Source organism: Manacus candei, unplaced genomic scaffold (genome assembly GCF_025592945.1).
Source record: "Manacus candei isolate 608988 ecotype Guabito, Panama unplaced genomic scaffold, ASM2559294v1 h1tg000014l, whole genome shotgun sequence".
NCBI classification, from domain to species: Eukaryota; Metazoa; Chordata; class Aves; order Passeriformes; family Pipridae; genus Manacus; species Manacus candei.
Genome location: NW_026138062.1, coordinates 16,347,426 through 16,366,855, shown reverse-complemented (window position 1 = coordinate 16,366,855; position 19,430 = coordinate 16,347,426). Strand labels below are relative to the sequence as shown.

Below are 19,430 nucleotides of genomic sequence, written 5' to 3'. Positions count from 1 at the left end.
AGAAGCACCGGTACGGAGACCACAACCAAGCAGGAGGACACAAGGTAAAAGCAAAACATATATTTAAACATTATAGCATGTATATTATTTTCAGGGTTTTTTTTAAATCAGGAGGAAAAAATTGCTCTTAAGAATACAGAGTTCAAAAGGAAAGAGTTGCATTTGCGCTTTTTTTAAAAAATAGGAATACTTGGTATTTTTAACCATTTGGTTTCTAGGATTTTTTTCTTATATCTGAAAACAACTTAGATTATGTGCTTTAGTCAAACTGTGTTTCAGATAAGAATAAAGCCATCAAAGTGAGATCTGTTTCTGGAGTCCTACCACTCTGAAAATGGCACTCTGGAATTCCCCACCATGGGATCTATAACTCACAGATTCTATGTTATTTTGATTAATGAAGAAACTAAGAGATCATTTTAATTTCCTAGCCAGAACAAGAGTGAAATGTTCAGCATAAGGTTTCATCTTTCCTCTTCCTATCTATTTCCCAAGTAAATACAGTATATAGTTTAACCATATTATATATAATTATAGGGAATAACTAAGGCTCTGTTTCCATTTTTGGCAGGGGGAGCAAGAAGGAGGACAAGACTAGCTTATTCCTAAAAGCTTTCCAAGAGAGAATCCACAGAATTACAAATTAACAACATGGTCTTTGTGAGGAAGAGGAACGCTTTTTTAAAAAATGAGATCATTAGAAAATGACATTGTTTTGATAACGTAATGTAAACTGAACCATGAATCCACAAAAAGATGTGAAGATGCAGATACTCACTGCCAGCAAAGTGCTCACTGGGAGTAGTCCATTGGAGGTGCTTTAACTGCTCTTAACGGAAAGCACTATGCAGGGTCAAATCCTGGAATGGCTGAAAGCCATCAACTTCTGTAGAACCAAGATTCCTTCTTATGCTGTCTAGTAAGCGTTTGAAGGATTGGATTACAAAAGAGCAGGGAACAATACAGAGTGTATTTTTTTATTATTATTATTTCCACTAAATAAGAAATATAAATGAAATTAGATAATTTCTAGAAAAAAAAATCACCTCAGGTGACTTTTAGAGTAATCTAAGGAAATAGGAGACGTTAACATAGCACTTTTGGTTCAGTAGTATTTTATGCTTTTTGTAAGTCAAAATTCATCATGTGTTTAAAGTCATAATGACACCAGTAACATTACCTTTTCTAAGCAAACAAATATGCCTTATATTAAATGTATCGTTTATTTTGTCCTACATTGCCTTGTAGAAACAAGGATAATGGAAGCTCTTAAAAAAAGGAGAAAAAGCAAACACTATGAGCTTCTTGCTATGTATTTGAGACCATGTTGACTTCTTGATTTATAAGAAAAATCATTTCCATTAAAGGAATCCTATACCAATACATATACCGAGATTCTTAAGTGTTTTTCCACTTTTCCCTAAATGTGTCTTTTGATTATTAAAGCAGATTATAAAAGGGATAAATAAAATGCATGCAAACGCTTCACTCAGTATGGAAAAAAGTCTTACAAAAATGAGGCTAGGTCTGAAAGCTTTTGTATCAAAACATGTTTTGCTAATGTCTGGTGCTAATGTGGAATTGTTTGTAAATTATGTCAATATTATAATTCTAGTTTTGTACTCATAAGATTTGTTTGCCTTTATTAACAAAAGACAAAAAACAATTATTCATGGAGTAGAAAAAACATTCAAAGTTCCTTAATTTTGCAGACCAAAGTTTCAAAGGTGTTACATATTGTGCTTTTCTACTTCTGTTTTGAAACAAAACCTTAATAAAGAATTTGCCTGAACTCTGCTTGCTTTCATTTGTAAATATTTTTAAACAGTAAAGCAAATTCTAAATATTCTTTAGATTTTTATTGTAATTTATAGTTCGAAAATGTGCTTTCACTGAAGCAAACTGATGCTTCGCTTTCTCACTTAAGTGCTGATGCACTTAAACTGCATCACTCCCCTTAAAAAATTAAAAACCTTCCCTAATTCCATAATGACGTAGCACAAGCACAGCTCCCAGAATGGCACAGCTATCTGAGCACTGGACTGATAAGTTGTGTAGCCTTACTGGGCTGTCAGACTGTCACTAAGGTGCTCTCAGTATCTACCATCATAGTGCTTTAGTGGAAGAAAAGCTTTTATCCCTGGCTAGGGCTAGATAGCTTTTGCATGAGAATGAGAACTTTTAGGTCTATCTAGAAGGCGAACTGAAGTTGTCACCTTTCCCTGAGGCCTTCATTTGTCATTAAATAATTGGCTTTAAATTTCTTTCTTCACTGTTGTGCCACCATGACCTATCAGTCAAGTAAAACTTGAAAGGACAACAATTTTGTTAGGAAACTAATGTGGTTGTGTTCTCTCCTCAAAAAAGAGTAGGAGATGGGGAAAAAAATGGAATGGTAATAACTTCACCTTTAAATATCATCATACAATAAATTCTTCATCTGTGTTCTTCATTATCAAGCCCTTTATTGTCTGTAATTTTCAGACTCATAACAGCAGTGCTCTCATCTCTGTTCATTTAACCTGTGACACAGCAGGAAGGGAGGAACAAAGGGTATCAATACACATGAGAGAAAGCGAATCATAATGTTCCAGGACATTACAAATAAATCCATACCCCAAAGCTATAGGGTTCATCCACACACTGCTGGAACAGAAAATCTTCCAATAGGACAGTCAACAAATGGATACTATCATGGTAAGAACCCTGGGTTGATGGACAAGGACCTTGAAATTGTCACAGCAATGAACTCTTTTTCAGTGTCACTGAAATAATTCAATCACAAAACTAAGGAAACACTAGGAAAAAAAAATTAAAGTCAAAAAATTAAGCAAAAAGAATATTTCCAGGGTTGTGATTAATGAGTGAAGGTTTCCACAAAGAGTTTTTCAGATAAAGCTGAGGTGCACACCAATATGTATACAATAAATCATAGAATGGTTTGGGTTGGAATGGACCTTAAAGATCATCTCGTTCCCATCCTCTGCCATGGGCAGGGACATCTTCAACCTTTATTACCTAGTATAAATGGTGTGTACAACACCAGTCTTGTGTCCAGCCAACTTTCTTCTGCTTCTATTCCTCCCCTTAATTTCCTGTTTTCAGTGTTTCACCCATATGGAACCTGAAATAGCCTTTCTGCCTTAAAAAAGATAGAGACTGGGTAAAAGCTTGTATGTGCTTCCCTCCCGCAGCTGTAAGTGCTCATCTCCTTAGCCAAGTGGAGGAGCTGAGCAGAATTGCTGCTTCAGAAGGGACAAGGTACATCACCATTTCTTTGGAAAAAATCAACAATATATTTTAAAAATAAAATTCATCATCTGTGTCGACTACATTCTGCTCCGGAATAGGATTGCAACTCAGACTGTCCGAACATTCATTGCATAAGAAGGGGTGCTAGGGTGGCAAGCTCAGACAGGGTCTACTCCTACACTGTAGTAGGTCTCTGTTGGATGAATAATGTTCAGTGAGTTTTAAGTTTTCAAATCACACTTCTTGCATGCAAGATTCTTATTTATTTTGCAGAAATAGCTATTAAAAATTACTGAGTAAAATAAAATCAATAGTTTGATTCCTTCATAAAGACAATGATGTGAAATCTGAAACAGAGTCAGGAAGGATTTGTTCTACCATTTCCATTTTGACAAATGAAAATGCAAGTGACCATCTTCAATCTAAAGCTAGTATGTCCTTTCATGTTGTTCATCTCTCAAATATCTAGAATAGCAATACTGAACGAATGAATTCCACTTTTTGTCCACAAAGTATTCTAGTAAGATAATTGGTGGAGGCAGCAGTCCTGAGAGATAAATGTGTACTGTGATTAATTCTTTTACTTTCTGAAGCTCAGGACTGCTTAACACCAATCCCAGGTGGAGGGTCTGAGTAGGGATACCAAAGCCTAAGCACAGTTCAAATGAAAGAATACGTGATTTTTGAGTGTTGAGCTGCAGAATTCCCAGTGATAGCATGAGATGCTTTACTGAACCATGTGGGATGTAGAAAGACTTTTAGACATTCACGGTGGCACAGGACTTCATGTTCAATAATTCAGTGAAGCTTTGCCTCCACTTCGCTTTTTCATAAACCACAAGTGTGAAAATATCAAAGGTTCCCTTTCGTCCTTTGTGTCCCCTTTCTCCAAATGTATGTTTTTATAGAATTTCAAGGGAACAGAAGCTTGTCATATTTGCCAAGGGTTCTTTTTCAGTATACCAATAATCTATTTTTAACATACATTAAAAAAAATTCGCTTCAGTATATTTTTTTTTTTTTACCAACACTAATTAAAACATTCATGGGTTTTGTGTTTAACAGCTGTCACAAAGGAGGAAAATTAGCTACAGATTCTATGTGGGGAGGAGAATAATTTTGCATGGTAAAAGTAATTAGGGTCAGGATGACACTATATCATTAGGAGCCTAGCATGTGTTTGACTGAGAGGTAGAAGTAATTTCTGTTCAGGAGAGCTTTTCAGTCTCCTTTACAACCATGCTAATTTATTCCTAATGTCGTACAAGATTTAAATGCTTCTTTTCTTGCTGTTTTAACTAGTATCCTTTAAATACCATGGACGTTAAATTTTCTTTTATGCATTTCTTCCTTGTTAAACAAAAGTAACCTCTATAATAGACTGTGCAACTCAGAGGAATGGCATCTGCACTTACACTTTGAATCATAAAGATTCCCCATCCTCACATGTTGGGTTGTATTCTTGCTTCACTTTCTGATGTGATGCATCTCTGTCCTGCTCAGATGTCTTGATTTTTGATTTTATTTTTCATATCTATACTGCTAAATAAAAACAGAACTAGAGATTTTTCTTGTGTATTTAGATCCAGTGTCACATGCAGTCTGCATCCACACTACACAGCACTTTGTCCTCGGCTTCTTTCACCACCTGCATTTTATTTTCTTGGCAATGTTTCTTTAGATGCAGCCCAGGATATGGTTGGCTTTCTGGACTGGAAGTGCACATTTCCAAGTCATGTCAAACTTCTCATCCACCAAACCCCCAAGTCTTTCTCTGCAGGGTTGCTCTCAATGAGTTCATCTCCCAGTCAGTATCTGTGATGGCCCAACCCAGGTGCACCCCCTTGCATTTGGATTTGTTGAATCTCATGAGGTTTTCACGGCCCCACTTCTTAAGTTTGTCCAGATCCCCCTGGATGGCATCCCACCCTTCTGTTGTGTCAGCTGTACTGCTCAGTTTTGTGTCATCTGCAAACTTCCTGAGGGATACAGCTCTATGAAATAAAAGATGCTGCTGGTCACGGTGTGTTGGATGTTTGAGCTATGAGGAGCACTGCTTTCTGCAGGCCTGCTTTATATTAATTCATTTCATTATAACTCCTCCTGATACTTTTTAGGGCTGTTTTAATCATGTCTCAGTTGGATCACAGGCATTTACCCCTCTAATTGCTAGTCCAATTGTATTTTATTTTTTTTCTCAATGAAATACTTAACAGTTTTTACAACAGCTGTATTTCCCACCAGTGGAACATGTGGCCTGAGTCAGGACCACATTGAAACCATGTGATATGATTGTGATGTTAGACAGTATTAAAACAGCATGTTTATTAATTGAGAGAATTACATCAATGCAAAAGTACTGGCAAGAGACAGGAAGGTTTTCAGGGGTATAAACAGGAGTAACTTGAGGCATGGTGGATTTTCTGTCCCTGGAGGTTTTTAAGATGAGATTGGATGTGGCACTTAGTGCCATGATCTAGTGACCACAGTGGTAGTGGATCAAGGGTTGGACTTGATGATCTCACAGGTCCTTTCCAACCTGGCTGATTCTACGATTCTATGATTTGCAGAAGTTTACCTTAGTCTCTCCAGGTTGTTGACTGTAGTGAAAATGACCTCTTAACGTCATCAGTGTCCCTGCAATCCCCCAGAATTCAGGTACCTGCCTGTCACTCTCTCACTTTATCACCATGGTCTATAGCAAATCCAGACTCCACAGTTCTCAATGGCAAGAAGAGATCCATCTGTCTACAGACACCTAGATCCGTTTGTCTGGTGAACTTAGCAATACTTCTGTGAAAATCATGACTACAAAGTGACTGTGTGGCAGTGGAAAATACAGATAGAGTGGTGAGGGAGGCTGTGAGCCCCCTTGTTACATCTCTAGAAAAAAAAAAAAGCAGATGTGATATAATTGGGAAAGTGTGTTCTTTCCAAAGAGGGCAGAAGGATAACTCATTTCTGGATCTCAATTGGTGAGAGACAGGAAATACAGTAAGCACAATTTTTTAAGAGGAATCCTGGCAAAAAACTTCTTTAAAATAAGAAATATATTGTTGATGGTTTGGGTTTTTTCTTTTGAATTTTCATATGAAATTGGATATGGATGAGGTTGTCTTTGGAAAGGTGCATCCCATAGTGCCAAGATGTCAGCAATATTGTGTGTGACCACTGTAAGGCACACACCTCCTCTACAACTCTGCAGGAGCCCCAAGAGCATTTCCAAGACAATGGATCTTCATGTGTGTAAAAATATGCCCTAAATCTATTAGGACAATACCTGAATATGTACTCTCTTCCTTCTCCAGTCCTCAGAAAGGACTCTAAAACAGAAGCCAGAGAGATGTCATGCCACAATCCAAACAGAAGCAAGTCTGGAACAAAACAGCTGTATATCAAATTTATTATTTCTCCAGCTACAGATCAAGAGACATTGCAGATGGAAAAGTCTTATTAGATCATGTTATCAGTCTACTTGCCAAGGCCGAAAGGTTCCCCACTACTACAGTTCATAATGCTTTACCCAGATGAGCAGTACCTTCCCACAGTCATTCTCTCACACCCTCCTCAGAGCCACTTTCCCATATTTCACTCCCGTTTCTGGTTTAACTACTGTCAAACTAGGCAGACATATTCCAACAAGTAGTCCTTCAGCAGAAATGGCAACTGTTTTAGCTATACCAGGCATAAACATCTCTGTTAATGTAACAGTAATTAAAGTGCTCATACTTTCCTAAATCTGTACATTTGAAAAATTATTTTAGTTTTGAACAAACTACTGACTTGGATTTAGTTTGTGGATAGCCTCATAGGTTTACCACCTTCGATTTTTTTTTTTTTTTCATCATATGAAACCATATTGGTTCAGGATGTGTGGTTCATGAAACCACAGAACTACAGGAGGTTTAAGATTGGAAGAAATCTCTGGAGGTCATCTGGTCCAAAACCCCTACTCCAGTAGGGCCAAATAGAGCTCTAAAAAAATACTTAAAGATTCCGTTGCATTTGTGAATAACTTCTTATGAACTAGAAAGGCTCTCATGTATTTTTTTCCTTATCCCAAAATCAAATTAGTTTTTCAACACTAATGCAATGAGAAACTATTTCATGTAATCATTGAACGGTCCTCATGAATCAAGGAAAATTATGTCAGTAGAAGTGGGTCAGCAGATGATTATAAAATTCAACATTCTTTTCAGTCTCATCATTGAAAATCTTACTGGTCAGAAAGTCTTCATCCATTGGCAGCCATGATATCAGGGCTGTGCCCAAGAATCAGGCAGCAGGAAACTATTTCAAGTCATTTGACTCTTGGCATCTAGACCCTGAGATTCAAAGTTCAGAAAGCCCCTAGGCTTCTGTTTTCACAGACAGAACTGCTTGTGAATAGAAGCACAAATAACTGAATTAACAAGAGAAAATCAGTCTGTAGTAGCTGATCATAGAGAAAAAGAATAAAACAATATGTGCAAAGTATATGGATCTTCTGTTTGTTCACTGGAAATCTTTAAATTGTGTCTGCCTCATCTGTCCATACAGACTTCTACACAGTCACCATGAATTTATCATGTGTGTAGTTCTGCACATTTTGTAGCTATGTACTCGACTGCAAACGTCAAAATTTGCGGCCCAGTTCTATAGTGTGATTCAAATGATCTTAGGACAGCAACCAGCCACTCTGAACAGATACACAAAAAAACCTCCTCTAAATTTTGTATAAGAAACCAGAGTCAGATGCTACCTGTGTACCTGTGGCTTTAGAAATGCTAAAGTACCTAACCACATCATTAATCATGGACTGTCCTTCTCTTGTTCAGAAGATAGTTCAATGGTAAATTCTGTTTTAATCATTAAAACGCACTATAATGACACCTTCAGCACTAAGATCCTAGACCAAGTGCTAAACAGCTCTTTTGGGTATTTTATTTTCTCCCTGTCCAAAATTTCACTCTGCCATATAATCGGATTTTGAGGTTATGATCTCACTCTGTGGTTTCTGTGTGAATGCTATTAAAAATATTTTTGCAATGAAAAATTACCACATAACAAGTAATGAAGATATAAACCAGATTTTTTGTATGTCCATTCCTGGATACTCTTTTATTCATTCATAGGTGATGAGGCACTATCAGAAGCCAACAGTCTGGCTTCACTCTCCCCCCTGGTCACCATGTCTCCCTCTCAGGGGAGCCTCAGTTTGGAAGGAAATCCTTGCATGACCCAGCCTTACCTGAAAATGAGGGTGATGGCATGTTCTACACAAGCTCAGCACTTTATAAGTAGTCTCAGGTCACACAAGAACATCATGATCAAGTTAACAAACCTCACCTTTAGTTAGACACATCCCTATGTTAATTTCTATGCTCTATTTCATGTGGTAAACTTTTACTTCTGCAATTTAATTGTTTAGTTTTCCTTCTGTGATAACATTTATCATTTCAACAATCTACAGGAAAGCAAGAGATTTTTCTTTGGGCAATGACTGACTATAGCTGCAACAAGCTTCCAGCTACACAAGCCTTCCATCAGGGCTGAAATTGAAGTATTCATTAACTGACCCACAAAGTACCAGATGTATAGGTCATTGCATAAGCTTACTTTGGTGTGTGCAAAAAGTATTGCTTGGACAAATATTTTACCAGTTGTTTCATTAGAGACAGGAGGTGGATATAATTTGGGAGGAGACATCCTACCCTAGTAGATCCTAGTGGGAATTTGGTCAGTTTTAGTGGAGGCAGGATTATATCATAATCCCTTTCCTTTCTTTTTGTACTGTCTCTCCACCCTTAATTCATTATGTTATTAATGAGGAGGATCTGTGTCTCTGAATCTGAATAAAACTTTTTAACACATGGTGTCAGTGGCTTGGTACATGAGAGAGATATTCTTGCTTCTAGCACTTACTAACTACAAGAAAAGGCACTGTGAGTGGGAGGTCCTGAAGGGTAGGTGGTTTGGATCTACATCACTCTCCTCTTGGACTTTGAAACTCAGGTAGATACCATCTGCTCTACAGTAAATAGACAGATCATGGCTCTTGGCATCTCAGTATGCAGGAAATAAGAATGTTTGCAGTTATGACTGTCACCTAGATAAAGCTGCAGAAGTTACTGGCCTTCAAATATCAGTGTGAAAAATTGAACTTTCAGGTTATGGTCTCAGATACAGTTAGTTAAAACCCAGTTTGATGTAAATTACTTGTATTCAGGGTTTTTCTCAAGGGAATGACTTACTGAAACATAAGTGTAACCAGGGAATCTGGCTTCCCAATGTTGCATCTAAGAAAGAAAGAATCTATTTTGGTTAACAGCATTCCAGAGCTCCCTGAAACATGCCTGGCTAATTCACTCTTAGGATTTTTTTCCACCTAACCCAATCATCCTTTTTATCACATCAGATATGCATAGCAGTTTGGCAATTCATCACTTCTAAGTTTTAAAAAATACTTCTAAGAAGTTAAGGTGAACATATGAGATTTCCACCACAGGACACATATGGAAATGTACCAATTTACAAATACTGGATGTAACCTTTCTAGGGGAAATTTTATGGTGGGGTAATGTAGATTGAATGAATGCTCTTTCTGGAAAGAAAAAAAAACAACCAAACAGAAAACAAATACTTCAGGATAAGGCATCCTTGAGCAAACACACAGGGGTCATTACAGGACAACTGGAGAGTCACTGGTAAGCAGATTATGGACTGACTGTTTTATATTTCTAGGTAATCAAAAATTTATACTGGTAGGTCTCTCTGGGTTCCCTGATTGTCTGTTGCATAGAAGTGTTAGACTAGGGTTTCTTTTCCCTCTAAGACAAAAATTGGCTATCACCAACTGATAGTTCAGTCTGGATCCTCAGTTTACAGACACTGCTCCCTCTACCCTGTGTACAGTTGTCCAGTGGGCTTTCTATTCTCAATCCCTTTTACATGATTTCATACTATACCCCACCACATCCAGTACCTGTCCTCATATTCATGACACATTTTTCTGCTGGGCTGCAACACAGACATCACATCCAGACACTCGGGACTGAAAGGCACAGACCAAAGAATTGCAAGGTTGAGAGAAGGCTTGGGGTCATTCTCTGTGTGGATGAGCCAAGGGAGCTGCCTCTGAACAACATGCATAGAACCACTGTCTTCATATGGCATGATGTTCCTGAAGCAGATTTATTCACTTATGCATAGCTACTAGCATAGTCAGAAAGCCTAAAGGCTGAGAACACACAGATGTCCACCCTTGATAAAAGAGCAGCACAAGGCTACTCAGACAATCACACAAGGTCACAAAGAACTTCCTGCGGAGACCTGCCTGGAAAGAATATTGCTATTTACTACAACTTTCAACACACCAGATGTTTGTTCAGCTATTTTTTAGCTCTTTTTACTTATACTAAACCTTATTTCTGCTGATAAAACTAAGGAATATTTTCTTTGAAGAACGTCATACCTATGTCTGAACTGGGATAGGTTTCTCTTTCCAGACCCGGGGGCATATTTGTGACGCTGCTACTGAAACCGGGACAAACCCTGAATATATACCATCATCTTACCAGCCCCAATAGAACAACACCCAAATATATGTGCACAAGAGTAGTATTGTGCTGAGGCAGGTAAGCCAGGGTGGAAAAATAAGGAACGAGATTTTGAGAAGACCATAGATCCCACCTACACAGTTAAAATCCATCTCTACCCACAAAATTATTAAAGGGTGAGTCTCAGAGTGAGAGAGTCTCTCTCTCATCAGTAAAGGGGACAAACACAGTTGAAAGACTTAGACAACCAGAGCATGATCTAAAGTTAGGTGAGTCCTACAAGTCTGCACCAGAAGCAATGGAGACATGATGTTTGCTTGATTACAGGGGTTCAGGGACACCAAAATGTTGTCAGCTAGACACACAGTAAAGAGACCAAACATCCCAGACCATCCACTACAGTCTTCATATATAGCAATTGTTCCAACATAATGACAGAAAAATCTGGGATAATATTTTGCTGCAGTTTCTTGGTTGGTTGGTTTTTTGGTTTTGTTGGGTTTTTTTCCAGGGTAGATTCTGAATACTGCAGCAAAAGCAAAGGAGGTAGACTGACTCCATCCCTCATGGTAAGTTGTACTGCGGGATATATGTCCCATCACTAAAGCTGTATCTCTTTCCCCAAGTTTCACTTGGAAAAGATTTCTGTTTCCTCTAATCCAGCTCAATCTCAATATTATTAGATTGCTCTTATAATTGTATTTTTTTTTTTAGGTTAGGCTGAATGCACAAGCTGGTCTCAGCTGAAAATACACTTTATGTGGTGCTAGCAGAAATTGCAGTTTTGAGTGATTTGTAGACCAGTTCTTGTAACCATTCTTCAACACTTTCTGGCTGTTTCCACAAGCCAGTGGAAGTGCAGGTGCTGGTGTAATCACCCTGTGTGTTCTCTGCCTGCAAATACAGACACCCTGGACCATAAGAAAGTCTCTAGCACTTTAACCTTTGGCAATAAGGCTTTCTGCCATGCATAAATCTGTGCTAGAGTGAGGCTCTCCATGGTGAACTCAATCTCCTTTTCAGTAAGTACAAAAACACATGAGTTATCCAGGGGATATTTCATGTTTCTAAACTGGGAATTTGCTTTGTTTCACTCGGCCTGAGTTAGTGTTCTTCACCCAGAAAAGGAAGAGACATTGTAATGAATGTAAGCCTGATACCCGGAGTATACAGTCTTTTAAGGTACCCAGTGTCAGAATTAATCATTAGTATTTAGACTTCATTGGCAAATCATTTAGGCAGTCTCAATTTTTAGCTAACTGTAAAAATACTAAAATATTTGAGGGAGTTTGTATAATTTAAAATTACACACATAATTAATAATTAAAAAGCATTGTTTCTGTTTTTTCTGGTAAAGAGTGTAATCTTCAGTGTAATAATAATAATAATAATAATAATAATAATAATAATAAATCTTCAAAGCCTTAAAAAGTACTTAGAGGTCACTGATACAACCACTTTATATACACATTACTATGACTGTGTCTGATTGGTGCATTGTCCTATTTCATAAAAGATGAAAAGGGTAAAAGACATTACTTGCCTTCTTATTTAAAGGAAATGCTGAACCATTCAAAACATATGTGTTCTTCACACTGAGTAAGACAGCACACACCACAAGAGCAAGAAAAAGAAAAACAGAAATCTCTCTTGCTCTGGAGAGAGAGGTCAAGAAGTTTCTATGACTTTTTTTAGTGGCAAGCTGTGCAATAAGGAATATTAGTTTCTATAAAGACACGACAAAAATAACTTGAAGCTGCATATAGAAACTTTTGTCAAAAGTAGATATCACAATGGACAAGCTTAGGAAATATTTCTGTGAAGAAAAAAACTATGAAATAACCAATTTAATTCACATGTGTAATTTTAATTTGCATATTTTAGAAGTCGTTCAAGCTTGAACCTAGGCAATAATAACAGGAAGCTTTAAAATAAGTCACAATGACTTATTTGGACTAAAACTACGTATGAAGATATCAGGGATCATATGTTCATAGAACAAGTTGAAAGTTTCTGTTTCATTATAAAGGCTGTGATTTTAAATTTTTCTTTCACTATTTTCTTTATTTAAATAACTGGTGATCTTTATCTGCACTTTCACCTTCAGCCAGATGTTCTTTTTTTTTTCAAGCGCACCCTTTGTTGAAAAGTGATTTCATTTCCTGCATGACATTGAAGACATTTATTCAAGACAAAGGACAATTGTGAGAGCAGTGATCTGTCTGTATTTTAATATTAATAATCCGATCTTTAGCCTCTATTAGCATTTAGGTTCTAGAATTCTCCTTTGTAGTCACTCATGTTTTCTCTCCTGAGAAAACATCTCTTAAAATTTAATTGTCCTCTCTGAGATTTTGCAATGCCTGAATATTGTGTGCTAAGGGGAAAAGACCGGTGTTCACCCTCATCCAAGGAAGTTTTTATTATGCTTATAAAAAAACAAGCTATTTTTTCTTTTTTGTCAGATCATATCCTTTAAATAAGTGGGGAATATTTTATGATGAAGAGATCACTTCTTTTGAATTAAATTTTTTCCTTTCATAAATGATAAATATTTAACAACAAAATTAATATTTATTCACAAATCACAAGATGATTAAGAATAAGAATATCCTCCATACGAATAAGTCAGTTGGACATTGCTGGTGGAAATTTCTGTCAGCTAAACCTCAGGGGATTTGTCCTAATTTTTTCAAAGGAGTTCACCTTGTTAGAGGTTAACTGTAGCTCTCGTGGTTCTGCTTGGACAAATTCTGGTAATTCCCTGGGAGCCAGCTAGAGCTGGGACAGTTCCCTTTGGTGGCCAGGGAGCCTGGTGTTATTTCAGTCATGCTCTCTGTACAGCCGTTACTCAGTCCTTCAGCAATTCAACATTGATACAGATGTGGTCAGGCAAAGCTGACGCAAATTGTTATACAAACAATATCATTGTTGCATTTAGCTGGAGCAGAAGATTAATAGCTTCACATAATCCCATAAATCAAAGAGCCTGGAGTTTCTCAAGTTCAAGGAAGAGATTTCAGCTGCAGTATTTGCAGAGCCAGAGGAGACCTGGTGAGTAAAACAGTAAGTGTGTATGTCAGCAGAGTCCTCTCTCCAGCCTCCGATGCTTTCTCCCATGGGACCATATAGCTTATATCATGGGACCATACAACATATAACCAGGTACCGATGCACAGGTTGGACTAGCAATGTCTTCCAGAGTGAGTAGCTTGCTGATCCAGCACTCAGCAACCCTGTGTCCAGTTTAAAACAAACCTTACATGTTAGGTGTCTCAACGGGGTAAACAGGAAACCAGTTGGAGTCCCCTTGATCCAGACAAAGTCCTTCTGCCCCTGAAGGGGCCAATGTCTTAATTTCTCATCCCAGAGCCAGGAACCAGACTTTTAGGCATTGCAGCACTGAGCACAACAGAAATTTATCCAGTTTTGATTACTGATGTATTTTTCAAATCACTTGACAATTTGTCTGATGAAGAAAAGGGAAATGTTTTAAAAGACAATGTCAAGCTTATAAAATAAAGTTTAAGTGATACACTCTCAGCTCAGGCTGTCAAAGAAAAAGAAGAAAAGCAAATAGATAAGTATGTAACTTGAATTTCTTCACTACTGATTTGGATTCTAGTTCATGTGAGGCCCATTAAGATAAATTTTCTTCACTGAAACTGTAGTGATTATAAAGAAAGCATAGAGTGCAATAAGGATTCAAAAAATACTTGAGATGAAGTAGGTTGCCTTCTAAAAACAAAACCAGAAATCTCAGGTGATCCATTGTAACAGTCAGACCACTAGTCCTGTCTCATTAGTTCCATACAAAAGTGTGTTGAGATATAAAAAGCCTCATGAGTCATTTGTCCAACTGCTGCTTAGGATTCTTCACGAACATTGTAATCTCTTATCTCCATGTATTTGCAATCACATCAGCTAATCTGTGCATTACTGATTTGATATTGAGTAAAACAGTTCAAAAAGACCAAAATTGATGAAGTTAAAATTATGCTTAATGGAGTTGGGAAATGTATTCACAAGAATAACAAATACATTATACCAAACCCTGTTATTTTGATTAATCATGTATATAAATCCATATAAAGCTCACAGAATAATTTTGACTAACAATGGAGGAAATGTTTATTTCAGCATTTTCAGATCTTTTATTTTGTGTTTTAAAATGAAATTTCAGAACAAAATGTGACAAAATATGATTAAATAACAGCTTAAAATAATCAAGTATTTTCTTATCAGATATTTTTTTGAACCTCAACTTGTTATTTTTTATTTTTCCTTTGACAAAACAAGAAGATATCTATTTTGTGTTGATTCACTCCTTAAAAATTTTTTCAACAGAGCTTGTTAGCCAGAATTTAATAATTAGCATAGCCATAACTGCATTTTAATAGCACCATGTGAAAAGACACCGAATTACACAAACTGATAGAGGATCTGTCTGCTATAACATTATATCACAATGATTTTTTATTCAACAGTTATTGGGAAATGATCAAGTTAGGTTATAATATGACTGTAAGCACAATTTTATGTACTTTAGTCACTCAGTCACTTGCTCAAGAATTCATTGGTGGTCCCATCACAGTCTAATTACACAACCTACAGAATGACTTTCTGGACACAGAGCTATGTAGATATATTTTAAGTATATTGGCCTCAGCTAAGAACCAGAGGTTTCAGAGGTCCTTTAAAAATCTCACAAAGTTTGCAAAGTTGGCAAGGATAGTGATATTCCATTGTCATTTCACTAAAGGACACAATCTTTTTTCATTAGAAACTATCTGCAAAAAAATATTTAACTAATGATTAATAAAATCATATGGTTGAATTTTCCAGAAGCATTTATAAATCAAGATTTTTAATTCAAAATTTATGTCTAGATCAGAAATTTCAAAGTTATGAACATAGATAAATATTCTAATCTTTCTGTCATAATATAATATTTTTACAAATAGTAACACATTTCTCATGTATTAGTAGAAAAGAAATCAATTCCTTTCCCATTTAAAGAGTGGTAAAAATAACATTTACCCTTTTCTAAACACCAGCAAAAGGGAATGAACTAATGACACTGTAATGAACCACATTCACGTTACTGGCATTGCCTGCCAGTCTTTTCTAAAACATTAGCAATGTAACTCAGAAATCTCTGTGCTGGCTCACAGTTCACCAGCGTCACTGAACTCCTGATAAACAGCCAGGTTTTTAAATAAGTGTTCGCTTGCAGAAAATGGAACCAGAGCAGAAATTAGACCCCTGTATTCACAGTTATCATTCCTACCTTCATCTTAAGCTCCTACTAGGTATTGAAGGCTGCTAAACTGCACAGTACAAATTGACTTACAAATTGACTATTCCCCCAACATGTGGAATTCTGAGTAGATCAAAAGATGCCTCAGTCTTGGCAAAGTAATTGTCCCACAGCTGACTCTGCCTGTGATACAGGAATGACATGTTCCTTCTGAACACCCAAAAGGCCCAACACATCTGGGTTGATGTGACACATCACACTGAATTCCTTCCAAAATACCCTGGCAATTGCAGCTTTTACTGCTGGCATCACCAGCAGGTCAAGGGAGGTGAACCTTCTTTTCTCAGCACTGGTGAGAAAAATCGAAGTGCTGGGTGCAGTGCTGGGCCCCCCAGTATAAAAGAGACATGGATATACTAGAGATAATCCAGCAAATGGTTGTGAAGATGATGAAGGTACTGAAGCATCTCTCCTATGAAGAAAGGCTGACAGAGCTCAGACTGTTCAGCCTGGAGAAGAGAAGGTTTCGTATTGTGAAGAAAGGTAACTCCTGTTTACTCTGGTGTCTTACACTGAAAATAAAGACATATATTTGGAGAGGGTTCTGACATCTCGAGGTGTCACATCTGTGTGAGCTTACCAGGATTGCCAGTCCACTTGCAAACTGCTACACCACTTCATAGATGATAAAAGCATTCATTTAGTATTTCCATCAGACAAAGGCACTGCTAACCTTCAGAAGGTCTAGGAAAGCAGCAGGTAGTGAAATATCAAGCTTTTTATTTTTTTTTTACTTCCTTTTATCACCCATAGCTACCAGAAGCACAGTTAACAAGTTCACCAATTGGGCATCTCTTCTGTCAATTTTGGTCTCTTTCATCCACACTACAGTAAATGTCAGATGTTCTAATTGTAACTCCATATAAGAATGAGGTCAGAAGCTTTTTCTGCTGACATTCTTTTTAGAAGAACCTTCAGACAGTCCATTGCATAGAAGGGAGATCTGTGCTTTTTCAGAAATCAAATAACTTCAGTGCCATTTCTTTACAAAGCTGTGTTCAGGGCTACCATTCCCTGGAATTCATCACTAAATGCATACTCAGAGATGTAGCAGTTTGTACCTGGCAGATCACTAACATTTACATGCATCAGAACCATGAAAACAGAGCATGAAGGGACTGTCTTTAGATATCAACAGGATGGGGTTTTCCTCCCTGTTATAACTTCCTCAATTCGTGATCTTTTAATATTTTCTTTAAACTTCCATATACATCATTAGCATACAGTAATTAGCTCTTTTTTTACCACTTACCAAAGAAATACTATAAATTAGCTTGCAAAAGTAAATTACTTAACTAAGGTAGGGGAAAAATCCAAGGGGAAAGTTCCAAGATGCACCAATGTAAATGTTACAGGGCTTCAGGGGATTAAGGGAATTTTTCTGTGCAACTGAGAGAACTTGGCTTACTTATTATGCTTTAAAGGGTGATGATAACTTTCATATAGTACGACACCCATTAAACCACTAGGCCAAATAGCTCCCTAGCCTGGAGGCTGGCTGAAATCCAGGAAAAGGCTTATGTATCTGACATGACACTTAAATGGAATTTAGCTTCATAAATCCTAAGCTATGATGGAGAAAATGCCATTTCAATGGTCAGATCACCTAAAACTAGAAGTATGAAGGTTCTGTGGGTAGTTTACTCTTTTACTCTGAACCTCTCTAGGCACCTGGGTTCGTATTCCCAGAAACACTTCAGAGTTGAGTAAATTGACACCTATCCTATCATTCATTTGAAATCCACACGTTCATCTGCCTAAGCCGACTGACAGATCTTATCTGTAAGGTCTGATAACTATGAATGTGTTTTGGCTAGGACATGTCAAGGTGGAATGGTGACGTTTTTTCCTTTTAAAAACTGTTGAAGGAGACAAGGAAGACTATGACAGTGGCAGCCATTTCTTATCTAGCAACCTGTCCTCATCAAGAAAATAAAAGACTTGGATTTTGCCTCAGTCTGAAGAGCCTAAGCTCAGTATCTACTATGAGACTTGCTCTGCTAGAGTGAGGTACTCTGCATCTCTCCTTTTGAAGCTTTACCACTTTAGAGTAAAGCACACAGGACACTGAAAAGAGGGCAAGCAAAAGAAAATACTTTGGGCCAGTCAATGTGTACACCCCACTGGAATAGGTCCCGTACATGGGTCCCTGTTGTCAAGATCACTTTATACATATTTCATACACATTCAGCATAGCTTGTACAAAATAAAGGAGTGGTTGTAGAAAGCCTTCCAATTCCAGTTGAACACAGTGCTGATCTACACAGTCTTGCTCCTCCTGACACTTGTCAAGTACAGCGGCTCCTCAAGCCTTTGGTGCCAAATACTGTGTTTCCAAAAGAAAGGAGGGGGGGCAGTAAATCATGAGTCATTACACAGAATAATCTGTACCCTGGCGCTTAAGGCCTCTGTTGAGAAAAGTAAGCATGGGTTTATGTATTTGTGTGATCTGCCCTGCAGTGGTGACCCCTGGAAGCACTGTAGTGCAAGGCCAGCATATGCCTGCCAGAAAGCTGACGAGTGCTCTCTAAGGCACTGGGCTTGAACTCGGAAAGAGCACTTGCTTGGACTCAGTCCAGTGTGTTAATTTATGAACTGAAAAGGATCTGGGAATCCACTGCATAAATCCCAAGCTAATAGTAGAATATTCGTATGTAAAAGTTACGCACATAAAAAAATTTTAAATTAGATATAATAAACCTAGTTTCTTTCATATATAAAATTCAGACGGCATGCTAATTTCTTTAATCCCATGTGGTTTTCTCATACCCAGCCACAGGCAATTGCTTCTTTCCCATTCTTTGCCAGCCTACCTGGCTCCACTACAACAGAAGTGCTTAGGTTGCTAAGATGCTAAGCAGCACCTCTTCCACATATGCTAAAACAGAGAGGTAGGTTGTCTCCCCCCAGAACTATGCCCTCAAAAGCAGCTGTTACACTCATTGTAGTTAATTTACCTTGGCTTTACAACTGATGTTGTTCAGCACTTTATAAGGCAGAGATGCCACAGGCAAGCAACCTGTTTCCCTGCCAACATTTTGTCACCTTGCTTCTTTCACTGTGTTATCCAGCCTCTATAATATGTCAGGTCACCTCACAGTGCCCCGGAAGGTTATTGGTTTTACAAATCTATGGAAGCTTTCATGATTTCCAGAAAATAAAATTTCCAGGAAACACGTTGCTCTTCCTTAGATGTACATCACAACCACATAGGCTAATCTAGTCTACTAATTTTAACAATACTTAATAAATAATAAAATTAGATAATTTCATGCCACAAACAAGAAAACAAACTGTGCTACCATTGCTTAACTGAAGCA

At 37.5% G+C, this 19,430-nt stretch overlaps 1 protein-coding gene across 7 annotated transcripts in view; it reads left to right on the top strand.

Annotated features, from left to right (window-relative positions):
- POSTN (periostin) overlaps positions 1–1,792 on the top strand; it is a 32,460-nt gene extending 30,668 nt beyond the window's left edge. For all 7 annotated transcript variants that reach the window (XM_051780430.1, XM_051780427.1, XM_051780425.1 and 4 more), the window contains 2 exons: positions 3–44; positions 572–1,792. In XM_051780430.1, coding sequence (XP_051636390.1) covers positions 3–44; positions 572–609 — 80 coding nt within the window. In that variant the 3' untranslated portion in view covers positions 610–1,792. The remainder of the gene's footprint in view (positions 1–2; positions 45–571) is intronic.
- Positions 1,793–19,430: the final 17,638 nt, after the last annotated feature.